The sequence below is a fragment of the Balaenoptera acutorostrata genome, chromosome 16 (genome assembly GCF_949987535.1).
Source record: "Balaenoptera acutorostrata chromosome 16, mBalAcu1.1, whole genome shotgun sequence".
NCBI classification, from domain to species: Eukaryota; Metazoa; Chordata; class Mammalia; order Artiodactyla; family Balaenopteridae; genus Balaenoptera; species Balaenoptera acutorostrata.
In genome coordinates, this window is record NC_080079.1 from 73642631 (window position 1) to 73658156 (window position 15526).

Consider the following 15526-nt stretch of genomic DNA (forward strand, 5'->3'; position numbering starts at 1 on the left):
GAGGGAGGAGCATTAAAGAATCTGATGGGCACATTTTAAAACCATCACAGCTGCCCTTTGATTTTATTGCTGGAGCAGTCCTGGGGCCCTGGTTCGAGAGAAAGGGACACAGGGGACAATGTCAGTGGGAGGGGTGCAGGGAGTTTGGGGGCCATGTTTTACAGTGTACCACAGTGACTTTGTAGGAGCCTGTGCACTAAAGATGTGGACAGGTTTTCAGCCCCAGGTAATGGCATCAAGCACCTGAGTGCCAGGCCTGGCTCTAGGTACTGAGGGTGCCGCACTGGACAGGACAAGATCCCTTCCTTTATAATAATTATGCAGTAGAGTGCAGTGAGATATGCCTGGACTGGATGTGGAAAAACATGGCTGTGTTTTAAGGGGGAAGAGCAGTTGAGATTGATGCCGGTGTAGGGTCAGTACTGTGGTAGGACTAAACTAGTCATCATTGGTTAGGACCTGGCTGTCCAGGGCTCTGTACAGCAGGCTAAGGGTAAACGTATCTAGGAGCAGTGATAATTTATTTTCAAGCCAGGCAAGGACATGATCAAAGCCAGACTTTATGAAGACCGGTCTGCAATGGGGTACATGGTGGGATAGAGATGGGAATGTCTGGGGCTGGAACTCACTGACTTAACTAAGATGCTATCAGTGAAAAAGGGAGAAAAGAAGGCTAGTGTATGAAATCTTCTACAGATCCTTAGAAGAGCTATGGTGGCATTAATAATATAGCCGGTTGAATGTGGTATAATATACATTAAGAAAACCTAGAAAGCCCATCATTTCTTTTTAAGTGTAGGTCATATAAGAACACAGACAACGGTAGTACATCAAACGCAACAATCCTCTAGATTTTATTTCACGATATACAGTGAATTCTCCATGGAACTATCAGTCCGCTAATTCGCCACCGCTCCTGTGGCTTTCAAAAACTCCAAGCAACCTAGATTTCTCCCTGGTCTTCATTCACCTACACAACTCTTGACTAAACTGTATCTTATTCGTCTCTTTTCTTTCCCTTCTCTGTTTCTGCCTTAACTCGTGTGATGTTTGGCAGAGAACAGCTTGGTTGAAAGCACACACCCGTCTTTCATCACTGTGAACAGCTAGGTCCTGTTGCCATTGTCCATCCTAGAGAAGGTCATCCCCCCACGTCTGTGCATAGTGGCTTAGAATGGGGAGCTGACCGGGGCTGACAGATCTCTTGGTTCTTGAGAGCAGAGGTCACACTGCGTAGCAGATAGAAGCTTTGGCTTTGGAAGCCGAAAGGTCTGTGTTCAAGCCCAGCTTGATCAGCACTTGGCTGGGTGACCTTGGGCAAATTATTTCATCTTTTAAAATCTTGCTTCTTCATCTATAAAAGGAGGGTAACAGTCACACTCTTACCTTAGCATGCTGTAAGAATTAAATGAGGTGGTGAATTAGACTAATACGGCGCACCAGTACACTGGTACCTGGATAATAAGTGTGTGAGAGCTCCGTGTGCAGAGGCAATCGATGCTTAACCAGCGTCCGAGTGGGAGGAGGTTTCGTCGGGAGGTGACCGGCTCATGCACCTGCAGCGAAAGGGCTTGTGGTGGCATCTACATCCCTTATTACAAAGCGGCTCGGGCCCCGAGTGCCTGCACAGTCTCCTGCCTGCTGAACTAGGCGGGGCCGCTCACTGATGGCAAGCCTTCGTTTGTCCCTTTGGTTTTCAGCACTGAGTTCAGAAGCCCAGAGCCCTGCTGGTCCCCTCCCCAGGCCAGGAAATTAACCTTAGCCCTGGAGGACTGGTCAATGTCATGGCTGGATCCCGCCCAGGAAGCTGAGCCGAGCTCCTGGGCTCAGAGCATTTCCCTGAGGCCCGGAGCAGGTCTGGTCTGATGGGCACAGGCCCCGTGCCCCCGGGCCTCACTGAGGCTTTTCTGGGTGGAGCTCGAGAGGCCTCTCTCCGCAAGAGGCAGCCTCAGGCCCACCTTGCCGACTGGCGGCCTGGACAGCACGTGAGAGCAAAGATCTTGGAAGGGTGCTCCACCAAAGGGAACCTGCCCAGACCAGGGCTCCGTGAGTCGGTGCTGCCCTCACTGCCCGCTTCACGTGAAACTCGCCTGTGTTACGTGAAACTCGCCTGTTTTGGCCTCTCCCTAGGCTGGGCAGAGGCTGCTGCGGGGAGATCGAGGGGTTGGTCTCGGTGCCCCGAGGGTGGGATGGGTGTGCCTGCCTCAGGCTCTGTGGTCAGGATGTCAATGGCAGCAGTAGGGGCCTGTCTCCTTTTCTAGAACCGCGCCGGGCCTTGCCCAGCCTTTGACCTCTGGTGATGAGCGCCTGTCTTGAGCTTAGCTCCGTTCCCCCTCTGCCTGCTGTGCCTTCCTTTCACAGCTGTGGCTTCCTGACCCTCCTCCTGTTCCCAGAAACAGAAGATGTTTCAGTGGCGGGAACCCACGTCCGTGTCTCCGCGACAGGCATCCTTCCCGGCTGTCCCTGGCCTTCCGTCTTGGGCTCTGGGTCCTGTAACTGGGTTCTGCTTCCATCATGCTCTGTAACCTGACTCGTGTCCCATGGTCATCTTGCACAGGGCTGGCTGTGCTCTGACTGTTTCCCCGCCCCCAGGATCAAGGCCCAGCTCTCTGATGCCCGGGCTCTGAAGCTTGCTCATATTGACATCCTGCGTGAGTTTCCGGCTCCATCCTTTCCCTGCTTGAAGCAGCCCCCCTTATTGATCTGGTCCACCTGTTGAGTCACCTTGCTGGTTTTTTTCCTGGGCTTTGCCTAATGTCTGGCACTCAGGAGACAGTCGATGAGAGTAATTGTTTGAAATAATTGAACCCTCATTTGTTGATTTCTGATCCCCAGAATCTGTTGTTTCCATACCTCATTTGGATCTCCCCTCAGTTTGTGGTGTATTTTCTTTCTCATCTGCCTCCGACTGTTTCCAAGGAACAAACAGTTCAAATAATCATTTATTCTTTAATAGCATATGAAGATATCTCTGGTACTCCAAGCCATTTGTTTTTTAAAGATGGTTCTATCTGCTTTGACTTTTCCTTTATAGAGAATAAAAATTATCTATACTTAAAATGCATTAGTTAGAGACAAATGTGTCTAAATGGCAGTCTGAAATCTTCTTTCTCTCTTTTTTTTTTTTGGCTGCGCCCTGCAGCTTGCAGGATCTTAGTTCCCCGACCAGGGATGGAACCCGTGCCCCCTGTAATGGAAGCATGGAGTCCTAACCACTGGACCACTAGGAAATTCCCTGAATTCTTCTTTCTTAGTTTATGATTTGGAGGGAAATAGGAACATTCTTAGAAATAACACTAGATTTTCTAGATAAGTGCAAAATGTTTCCTTCTCTCTAAAAAAGTTCATGGTTTAGATCAATGGCTGGGGGAGCTGATAGGCTCGGTAAAGATTTTTCAAAGATGATGTTTATCCTGGGTGGAAATAAAGACACACCAAGTGAGAAGAAGGAAAGGGTATTGTTCAGAGCTTACCATAGCAAGGCAGGCAACCACCATCACTTGTGTTTCAGCAGAGACTCTAAAGCAGGCAGAGGAGAGGGAAAGCTTCATGGTGGAAAAAAGGAAGGTTCCATGTGTGATTGGAGGCTGTTGGCCTGGAGAAGCTGGGGGTGGGTTAACTAGAGCATCCAATGTGATTGGTAAGGGGAGCATATTTGACTTACTCTGGTTGGTCCTAAGCCTGGAAGCAGGGACAAAAATTAGGGAAGCTGTTATTAATCAAGTCCTGGCCAGTTGGGGCGAATTGTTACAGAAGTTATTGTTCAAGCTTCCTGGGTTGTGACTAGAGATGGCATCTGACTTCCTACACGCTGGCCTCCTAGGCTGGTCACTGTACATAGGGGTGGGTTTCCCGGGCAGGCTGCTGCAGGCTGGGCTTCTGTTCTATTTATGATCTGGCCATCGTCTGTTTGTATATTTTGTCTCTCGCCAGGCACCGCATTTTCTCAAGCTATTTGAAGCAGTCTGTGTTTTATGTAAAATCCCGTGTTCCAGCGTTCTCTTCCCCTTGTCTTCTCTGTCAAATGTGACCATTTCTAAAATGTTTGATGTGCAAAACCAGTCACGGGGCTCTGCTCACACAAAATGCTTTTCAGTATCTCAGGAAATCATGGTAACTGGAAGAAAGAAACAAAACGAGTGGAAAATGGCAAATTCCAGCCAAAGGAGCTTCCGTGCAGAGGGGGGTTGGGGAGCAGTTGTTTGGTGCTTGTTTGTGGCCTTGACATCGCTGAGCGTAAGGCTTGGAAGGCAGAGGGTGTGGTCTTGCCCAACCAGCGGGTGTGGACTTGAGCTTGGAATTCCTGGAAAGATCTGGTGTCATGCCAGAGAGGAGATGCAGGACTCTATTATTTTGGGGTTTGATTATGTTCCACACTGGCTTTATCTCTTTTTCCCTAGAAAAGAAGTATAGCTCAAATTTGGGTAGGTAGAAGAGGATAACTTTAGGAGAATCGTCACAAATGGAAATGTCTGTGGCCCAGCGAGTACCGTGCGTGTGCGCGTCCCCCGGTGAAGGTCATGGTGAGGCCTGTGGACTGACTGGGTGAAACAGCCCACTTGAGCACAGGATTTAACCTCAGCCGTCTTGGTGCTCCCTCCCTTTATGGATGATTTGTGGCCATGTTTTGACCAAGTCCCTTACTGAGCTGTATTTGATGGAATAAGCACCTAACATGAGGTTGGAAGAACCAAGTTCAAGTTCAGTAATCTTACGTGTGATCTTAGAACTCCAAAACATTGTGACCTTATGAAGGTCACTCTCTGGGTCTCAGTTTCTTCAACTGGAAACCAAGGACAATCATTACAAGACCCCCTTCCTGGATTGTTGGGAAGACTAAATGAGAATTCATACAACAAGAGCCCTGTATTCTATAAAATGAGACTCAAATAATGACTTCAAAAAATAACCCCCAGATACCATGAAGTAGAGGAGGGGAACTATTTAAATTCAGAGACACTGAGGATGTAGTTAGAAACAACAGGTTGAGTAAAATCAGTTTCAGCTTTGGCATGCACCCAGAGGGTTTTAATTATGTTACTTGTAGAATAAAATATTTTGACAGGTGCTTTAAAAAACCTACATGAGGGCCCACATGCGGTTCGCTTGCTGCAGAGCAGGCAGGCATATGTGCAGCTCGATGCAAAGGCGAATATGCATCCGTACACAGATTTCCCCCTTGGCTTTAGGGAAGGCCCATCGGGGTGATGGAGATTGGGGTCCCCGGGTCACTGATGGGACTTCCTTCAGGGATCAGCATTTCTTTTTCTCAGTTTTCATCACGGAGCTCTGGTCAGTTTCAGCAATCGGGGAGGGCTGCATCAAGCAAGATTCACCTCATGGACTTGGATCTGAGGCCAAAATGCTTATGAAATATTAACCGAGGACAGTGTAGCATTTTATCATGGCATGGGTTTTGATGTTAACTGTCTCTTTGGGAATTCACACTCATTCTGTGTGTGTAAAACTTCCACATCCCGCTGCGTTCTCCCAAGCCACACCCCTTCGGATCAAGGATCCTAATTAGTGATCTGCCTCATGTTTTATTAAGGCCCTGGCCTCTAGAGCCGGTGATGAGTTGCGGGAGGGCCTGAGGATGTATTTCCAGGAAACCTTCCGTGCTGGCACTCACTCCGTCTCTGTAGTGTCTTCCTGTTTGCTTTGGGAGGTCTCTTCTCTCTGAATTGTTCTCAGGAGGAAGTTGCACACTTGGCTTCTTCTGCCTGGTGTGTCTAGGACACCGTTGGTGCTCACCCCGCCACTTTGCTAACTTTCTGGCTTGACAATATGGCCCAGCAGAAAGGTGGGAGCTCCCTCAGCCCAGGCTGAGAAGGGAACCTGAAGGCACCGTGAGTGCTCATGCCCAGAGGCCATCACACTTCTGGGGCTGGGGGCTCCTCCCGCAGTCTCCCCAGGACGTGGCAGGTCCCTTGACTTCTCCGTGGCCCTTCATAGGGGTTTCCACTCGCAACAGCCCTCACCGGTCATTGTTCACGTAGAAATCACGGATCCAGAAACGTTTTCGTTGTGTTTCCATTTACAGCTCAAAGCTTGTGGCATCCAGTCTGCCCTCCTTATCAGGACTTTGTTTCTCCTAAATGGGTCCAAACCCATCGGCTTGGCATTTGCGGCCCTCTGTCAATGTCTTGGCCAGTCTTTGGTCACGTGCCTCTCTTCTGCTAGCGCCACCCCCCGCAAGACAATGCCCTTTGCTTAACAAGGTTCCCATTTCGCCTTTTGGGAACCTTACGTTCTTTGCTGGTGAACCTGCCTCTGTCTCCCCTTCTGGAATGATCACTCTTCTCTGAGCCCTCCTAGAGCATATTTGCCTATTTTTTTTTTTTTACTGTACATCTTATCCCCTTTATTCAATGTAACTTCCTGGAGAGTGGGGCCAGTGCATTGTCCCTTTCCGTACGTGCCCACATAGTGATAGACAATAAATAGTCTCAAAAGGTATTTATGCAATCATGGAATCGGAAACTATGGATTTCAGTAACAGAAGTGGCATGGGCTGGGTGTGCAGAATGCCCTTAAAGCAGGAAAAAATTGTGTAACCTTTCCCACATTGATATCATATTGAAATCTGCCTATTGAATAATAAGAATAAAGAAATAAACAGCACAGTTTAATACCTAAGAGGAGGGATTTTTGAGCTATGTTTGAGTTGGAAAGTTGCCCTGCATTTTATTGCTATGGAAGCTTCAGCAATATATGTAGTTCTCTAGATTTCAGTTTTCTCCGCTGTAAAGTAGAGATAACAACGTGTATTTTAGTGACCATAAAATGAGCCATTATTTTATATACTACTAAGAAGGAAAAATTGCTGTCAATTAAACAATGATACAGTGCTTTCTGTGGCTTAGAGTTTTTATTTTATACTTATTGAAATAGCTCTTTTAGATGTAGTTAAGCTTTTGAAAAATCACATATCACTCTTTAAAAAGGAAAATGAATGGATTAAGGTTTCCCTAAAATGTTTCATACTTAGTCTGTCCTAAAACACAGTTCAACTCAAGTCAAGGCTCCTGTTTCTCCACACAGTAACATCCTCTGCATCAGTGAGGCAACTGGTGATGCAACTTTTTTTCTTTCTCTCCAAGAATGAACTACTGTTTTCTGTAGGATTTTCTGCCAAGCTGCTAACACCATTCTTCAAGGTTTAAATGCTGGTGCTTTCCTAATCTTACAAATCCATCTCAACAGAAGGTTTTCAGGGAACAGGACTCAAAGGGTCCTTAAATGTTTTGTACATTGAAACAGCAGGGGGATACAGATGCTCAGTCAGGCCACCAAGAATAACAATCACGTAATAACAACTTCATCCAGACTACCTCCTAGATAATAGTAATTGTAAGACACATCCCTGTTTCAGAGATGTTAAAATGTAAAAAAAAAAAGTGCATCTTAGAAAAGATAACATAGAGTATATTATCACCAAGGATTGTGGTGCGATTTGAAGGAGAGAAAGTTAGTAGCTGTTATCATGATTATGGTTATAATAAACTCTTAGGAAATATAATGGAGCCCTCTAATAACAATAACTGTTGTTTATGGAGTGCTTATTAATGGGATATGTTTATTAATTATGCTGTAATTTTCATAAATATTCCCTAATATATTTTTCCTTTTTTATTGAGGTATGGTTTACATTCAGTGAAATGCACAGATGTTAAGTGTACAGTTCTATGAATTTTGACACTTGTGTTATCAGCATTCCTATCAAGATATTTTCATCACCCCAGAAACATCACCCTTGTGCCTGTTCCCAGCCATCAACCCCCCCTTCCCCAGATGGCCTCTGTTCTGATGTCTTCTACCATGGATTAGTTTTGCCTGTTCTAGAAGTTAATATCAACGGAATCCTGTAGTATGCATTCTTTTGTGTCTTTTTTTTGAGATACTTCCATGTCACTGCGTGTATGTAGAGTTTGTGCCTTTTTCTTGCTGGGTAGTTCCGATGTACCACTGTTTCTACCTTCTCCTCTAGATGGACATTTAGGTTGTTTCCAGTTTGGGACAATGAGTAAAGCAACTGTGAACATTTGAGTCAAGTATTTTTTGATTGCATGTTTCATTTTATTAGGCAACTGTTGACCGAAACTGCCTGTCTCGGCCAGGCATGGTAATAACCGCTTCATGAGTTGTCTCACAGCAGGAGTGCCCGATAAGGGACTGCCGTTGAAAACTAACCAGGAGAATTCGGGAGGGGCCAAAAGGAGGGAGGAGACGCCAGCCCATATGTCCTGCCAACCTCCCAGAACCCTTTGAGCTGGTATCCATCTTGGCTGAGAGATGGCGTGTGTCACGAGGAAGGACCCCGAGTCAGACCAAATGTGGGCCAATCAAGATGATGGACCAGAGGCAACCCGGAAACTAACCCCATCACCATAAAGCCCGAGGCTGCGAGCCACGTGGCAGAGCAGTTCTCCTGGGTTCCCTTAGGCTGCTGCTCTCCGCCCAGGCGCCCCTTCCCAATAAAGTCTCTTGCTTTGTCAGCACGTGTTTCTTCTCGGACAATTCATTTCCGAGTGTCAGACAAGAGCCCACTCTCGGGCCCTGGAAGGGGTCCCCCTTCCTGCAACAATTTCTCTTGGGTAAATACCTAGTAGTGGAATTGTTGAATCAAAGGATAGGTGTATGTTAACTTTATGAGAAATTGACAGAACCTGTCTCAAAGTGCTTGTACATTTCATGCTCCCGTCACACGTCACTTGGGAGAGTTCTGGTAGCTCCTCGTCTTTGTCAACCAGGCAGTTTCAGTCCGGTTAATCTGAGCCACTTGAATGGTTTTGTAGTGGAATCTCTATGGCTTTAATGTGCATTTTTCTGGCAACTAATGATCATCAACATTTTTCATACGCTTTTCGGCCCCGGTTATATATCTTTGTAATGTGCCTGTGGTGTCATTTGCCTACTTTTCAATAGGGTTATTTGTGTTTTAACTATTGAGTCGCAGGACTCAAGTCCTTCATCGGATGTATGCATTGTAAATATTTTCTCCCAGTCTGTGGCTTGCCTATTCATTTTCTTAATGGTATTTTTTTGAGCAGTAGACATTTTTAATTTTGATGAAGCCCATTTATTCATTTTTTCTCTTATAATTAGTATATTCTGTGTCTTATCTAAAGTTTTTCTGACTCCAAAGTTAGAAAGATATTCTTCTATATGTTCTTCTGGAAGCTTTATAGTTTTCACTTCTACGTTTAGGTCTGTGATCCATCTCTAATTAAATTCTGTGTATGATTTGAGGTGTGTATCAAGGTTAATGTTTCCCCCATATAGGTAGCTAGTTGTTCCAGTACCATCTGTTGAAAATATTTTGTTTTCCTCATTGACTTGCTTGGGCACTTTGGTTGAAAATTACTTAACTGTGTGAGGGTGGGTCTACTTCTGAACAGTCTGTTCTCTTCCATTGATCTGTTTGTCTGTCTGAACACCAGTGCCATTCTGTCTGCATTTACTGTAGCTTCAGTGTTAGTTTGAAATCAAGTAACAAATGTTCTCTAACTCTGTTCTACCTTTTAAGGATTGTTTTGCTTTAGCTAGGCCTTTGCATTTTCTTTTACCATTTTAGAATAAGCTTTTCAATTTCTACAGAAGACCCACATGAGGTTTTGATTAGAATTGTATTGAATCAATAGGTCAATTTGAGGAAAATGAAAACCTTAACAGTATTCAGTTTTCCAATGTATATATATACAGTATATCTTTCTAATTATTTAAATCTTCTTTAGTTTCTGTCAGAAGTTTTAAAATGGTTTTCTGTGTAGAGGTTTTGCACATATTTCTTTAAATTTACCCCTAAGTATTTTGAGTTTTAAAATATCTTATACATGATATTAAAAAAAATTCATCTTCCAATTATTTGCTGCTGATATTTAGAAATACAATTGATTTCTGTATATTGACCTTGATTCTTGCAACCCTGCTAAATTCAATGCTCAGAGCTTTATAGAATTTCACATTTATTCTTGTAGCCACCTGTAATGCACAGTCATATTTTCTAAGAAGTTTGCCCTGAAATCCCATATGCTGATTTCTTTGCTCAAGGTCATGCAGTTTGTGTAACCAGGATTTGAATTTGGGATTTGAATTTAGGTCTACTTTGACTCCAAGGCCCGGTCCCTTTCCACCCTACTGTAATATTTCACCTCTTTGACATTTGGATGTTTGTATGGAGTGATGCCATGTGGCTTCCCTGGGTTTCACTGGGATATTTTTGTGTCATCATGTTTCAGAAGGACATGAATTAGCCAATGCAACCCCTAAAACAGAATATAATGAGAATAAGTTGATAAAGGGACTTTCAGCTTAAGGAGGACAGTCAGTGTGTTTCCAGATTCCTCCACAGAAGACTGTTAATGCAGCTGGATGTAGCTGCAAAGTTCATCCCCCTTTCCCCACACTGTTAGTGTATGCTAGCTGCACCTTCCATAGGTAGGGATGCGGCAACGCTTGTTTTCCCTCCTTTTCTGCAGGAAACCACTTCTGTACAGCCAAGGAGCTCACGGAGGAGATTAGATCATTAACGTCAGAGAGGGAAGGGCTGGAGGGACTTCTCCACAGACTGTTGGTGCTGAGTTCCAGGAACGTCCAGAAATTGGGAAGTGTTAAAGAAGATTACAGCAGCCTCAGGAGAGAACTGGATCAGGGGAAAACTGCCTATGGTGAGTGGTCACACGGTTGTCTGGTGTATGTGTGGTATTTGTTGTACTGCTTCATGTGGACGTCACCGTGAAGGGTGTCCTGGAATCACACAGCGCTTTTCCTGGAGGATATTTTTGGCAGGAGCCTCGGCAAATGCGGCAGAATTTCTTGTCAGCTTTTGTTTGGCTATCGCGTGTGATGCCTTTTCATTTTCTGTCTTTCCCCCCTCCTCTACCCTGGACTTGCTAATGGCCTTGTGATTGTTGAGAGCAATCTTCCCCTTGGCACAGTTCTCGAGAATTTGCTCTGTTTGACAATTATCTCCCTTTTGTTCCTTGGCTCGGCCTTCTGGTTTGCACAATCGCAGATGAAAGCAGGCTGGCTCTGGGAAAACTGAGAAAAGACCATTAAGCGCCTCTTCTCTGTGTGGGCTTTTCTGAGAGCTGCTTTCCCCAGGAAGAAAGATGTCGAAGATGCCAGTGCTGCCTTGGCCAAAGTATCTGTTTGTTGGAGGAGTTAAAGTATTCGTGTGGTCTTTTCCTGTCCAGTTGTTAACTGTAAATGAGGTCACCTTGAGGCTTCACTCTGAGGAATACTTGCAGAAGATTCTGGTTCAGTCCAAATTGATAAAGCCAAACCTATTTCTTAAAAACAAAAACAAAAACACACACACAGTGAAGAATTTCTGATGATTCAATTTCTAATATACAGAATGAAATCATAGGAAGAAAATTTAGATTTAAAATATATTAGATGCTGGAACCTGTTTCTTCGTCAGTAAAATGAGAAGAGTATTATCCATCTCATAGGCTGGTTAAGTGGTACAAATTAAGTGAGGTAATTTATTAAGATCCTAAGATGGTGTGTGTGTGTGTGTGTGTGTGTGCACGCACCCTTGCACATCCGCTGGGAACTAGAGGTTGTTGGAAGGCAAAGTTCATACATAGTAAATCATTGTCCCTAAATAAATATTTACTAGGAAAATGAAAGGCATATATACAAATAAAGGACTGTATTTACAAAGTATGCTTGTTTAAAAAGAAATCAGAAAAGAATGGAGATATTAGTTAGCCAGATTTGAAATAGGGCTATTTGAAAATATTCCACAAATTGAAGTAAATGAAGATTAGTATTTAAAACCAAATAAATAAATATGAAATCAGCTAGCGGAAATAGGTGTGTCATTTCACTAGGAATAAATTTAGTTTTAAAGACTTACTAAATTTTGTAGAGGGAGGTTTCTTCACAGTTATTTGAATGACAGATGGGATGGTCAAGCATTATTGTGTCTTCTTAGCTGTGGACACCCTCAAGTTGGTTCAGCAACTCAGAACGCCTTATCTTTTTTTCACTTTTGTAGGTCAAAGCTTTGTTTTTGCCACATACGTAACTAGAGACTGTGCGTTTGAGCCTTAAAATATAACTATAGTCCTGAGAAATGACAACACGTTCCTCCAAGATGTGATGGTGCAGTTTATTAATTATTATAGGACTAACCTTGTCTATTTTAAATGAATTTTTGCTATAAATTTTTAAAATAATAAAAAATGAAAACTATGAAATGTCTCATGTTGTCATCCCAAGTCTTTTGGTGCAAAATGGGAAATTTATATCTAAGAATAAAGAGGTGAACCAGTTTGGATGAATTTAGTTCAGCAATATTTTCTTTTTTTAAAAAATTTTATTGAAGTATAGTTGACTTACAATGTTGTGTTAATTTTTGCTGTACAGCAAAGTGACTCAGTTATACTTATATATGTATATATACATTCTTGTTCATATTCTTTTCCATTATGGTTTGTCACAGGATATTTAATATAGTTCCCTGTGCTATACAGTAGGACCTTTTTTATCCATCCTATATATAATAAGATGCAGCAATGTTTTCATTTGAGCAGTTGAGTTCTTGAAAGCCCTTAATATCTCTTTTTTTTAAAAAAAGAGCTGTAAAGTATTTTTTGAATCTCATCATTGTCACTTCACTAAGTATTTCCAAAATGATGAATAAAACATAAACAAATGGAACGAGAGATTGTTACCATGGATGATTCTAAATTGCAGATGGCCCATTACTGTTGTGAAAGCGTTCTTTATGTTTTATACTTGGATTTTGCTGGATCAGCTACCCTCTTCCCTCAGCTTTAGGCCGAAGCTAATTCTTAAGCAATCTGAGGTGACTTGGCTTTGGGTGAACCAAATTAATAATCTTGGGTTGGAGATAGTATGAGAGGCAAAGAAAGAAAGAGAGAAAGAATTCCTTAGTGAAATGAAGCTTTTACCCATTGATAGTAGTAAAACTAGACCAAAGACCATATTCTCTCATTTGCTGCATTTTGAAAGTTAAAAATCTGGAGGGAGCTCTGTGCTCAAGTTTAAACATAGAGCAAATAGAGATGTAGTACGCTTCTGCATGTATTACCATGAGCTGACTCTTTTTAATCTTAGATAAAACGTTTTAAAATAAGACTATTCAAAAAATGAGCACTGTTCAGTGTTCTTAAAAACAGATTTTGATTTCCAGCAGTGATTGCAGAATGCAGCATTTGGGAGTAAAAGGCAATTCAGGGATGTACATGTCACTCCATGACGGTCAGGGACCCAGGCTCTGTGACGTTGGCTCCAAGTTGGCTGACCCAGCCATGTGTGTGTACAAGGGCTCTGTTTCTATAGCGGGAGGGGAGATTTGCAGTCTTAGGGCGCAGTCTGTCTCATTCAGAGGATTCTTAATGATGGGAAGAATATGTGTAATGACTCATCACAGATGAACTTGCTCACTTACCATGTCATTACATCCTGTGTCTCTGGCCTGACTGTAAGTCCATCGAGGTGAAAACACTGTCTTTAGGTTTCATTTGTGTCGTTGGCAGTACCCAGCATGATGTCATTAAGAATAGTAAATAGACCACAAATATTTGTTCATTTACTGGGGCCAGATGTTAAAATGAAACATTAGTCCTTTCTTCCCTTATTTTGAATCACAGACCCAGACCTTGGATCTTCTTTTAAAAAAAAAAGTTGAAAATTCATTTTCCAATTTAATGAGAGCAATGATAAGTTTGATTGTCTTTCATGGAAGATGCTTGAGTTGGATATTCAGATTGGGGTGGCAGCAGACAGGACAATATGATGAGAAGGACTGAAATACGCAATGGACTAAAGGGAGACAGAAATCATCACTGAATCTATCGACTTTTGTCTCAGTGTCACACAGTCTCTGTGAAGAGGGGAGGAAAGGGGGGTGCTGATACCCCTGTCAGCAGTTCTTAAGACTTCACGTTTGAAGTCTGAGCAGTTTTAGGTGCAGTGAAATAGAATGAAAAGCTAAATCTTTCAACCCCTGAATACCTGTGGAAATTAACTATAGACCCTTACTTATTGTGGATTTCAATGTTTTCTTTTTTTAAGGGATAGTGGGATGAAAAAAAAATCAGTAAATTTTTTACCGTTTGCTACATCTGCTTTTCGGAAAAAAAAGACAACCCTGAGATTTACATAACTGTTTTTCCATCCCTTGTGAATAAGTCGGTAATCTGTATTGTACTTTATTAATATTGTTGATTTTGTACTATAACTCAGATATAAATAAAGGATGCAGACGTCAAGGGGAGAGATTTAATCACAGAATAATCAGGGCTGGAATTTTAAATAGGGCCTCATTAGCATGTTAATGAATTTTCCCACTTTATGCGAGCTGCCCAAGTAGAAAAGATACTGCAGATGTAGCTCAAAAATCTGGCGGGGTCTGTGGCCCAGTGAGCTGTCAGGAATCTGTGTAGGGTCTGTGAAATGCGTAAAGAGATTCTCAGTGTGGGTGTCAAATGCTGTTTTTTTCTGGGAGTGATGGCCGGCTGTGTCCAGCTTAAACTCATTTATTTGCCTTTCAGTGAGTAAGGAGGAAGTAGAAGGCAGATAAGGGGCAGTTTTTTTTTTTTTTAAGTCTTTATTGAATTTGTTCCAGTACTGCTTCTGTTTTATGTTTTGGTTTTTTGGCCAAGAGGCATGTGGGATCTTAGCTCCCGGACCAGGGATCGAACCTGGACCCCCTGCGTTGGAAGGTGAAGTCCCAACCACTGGACCGCCAGGGAAGTCCCAAGGGACAGTTTTTAAGGATGATAAAGTTGAAGTGGCGTCAACTTTTCAGTTATGGTTTGGGGCTACCACCTACCTTTTGCTTTAGGTTAGAAAGGCCACGCCCATACAATCCTGCCTTTATTTTTGGACTACCTCCTGATAGCTAATCAAAGGAAGTATGATGCCCTTTAGTGAGATATTAGTTTTTTTTAACTCTTAAGTCCACTAGTGAAACATCTTTCATAAGTCACTTTAAGGAAAAGCTTTTGGTTTAGAGATTGTGTGTCTTACAGGTTCTGCACATACAGGCAGTCACTCCCTTTCCACATTTATTAGCTATATTTAGATAAAATTTTCAAGAAAAATTAGAACAGGGGAATAAAATCTGTCTTTTCTTTGGGGGGGTGGGGAAGAAATGGAGGACTGGAATATATATAAGTATATATCAAAGATGGAAACAAAATTAACAAATAAAATGGAAAAGTTGAGACAGAAGAAAATGCTAATGATGAGTGTTAATTATTTAGGTTGAGAATATGATGTGATCATGAACTTCCTAGAAGCCAGAGCAAAAAAAGATAGGTGAAGCAACATCCATTTTCCTCAAAAGCAGCTTAAAGCACGAAGTTTTCAGGAATGTGGAGTGGTGTTAAATTCTTAAAGATGATTTTTTTGAGAGTGTAATGGAAAGTCCTCATGAATAGATTTATAGCAAATGCAAAAGCACACATGGCTGTTACCAGCCACCTCTGAGAAAAAAAAATTAGCGGATGAAAGCAGGAGTTCATGGGTAGACTGTGAAACT

At 42.7% G+C, this 15526-nt stretch overlaps 1 protein-coding gene across 2 annotated transcripts in view; it reads left to right on the plus strand.

The window, feature by feature from the left end:
* DISC1 (DISC1 scaffold protein) overlaps positions 1 to 15526 on the plus strand; it is a 363915-nt gene that overhangs the window by 156967 nt on the left and 191422 nt on the right. The window contains exons 9-10 of one of the 2 annotated variants that reach the window (XM_057530625.1): positions 10482 to 10670; positions 12011 to 12122. In XM_057530625.1, coding sequence (XP_057386608.1) covers positions 10482 to 10670; positions 12011 to 12066 — 245 coding nt within the window. In that variant the 3' untranslated portion in view covers positions 12067 to 12122. Of the gene's footprint in view, positions 1 to 10481; positions 10671 to 12010; positions 12123 to 15526 lie in introns of those variants that run through there. The other variant, XM_057530626.1, reaches the window with a different exon arrangement.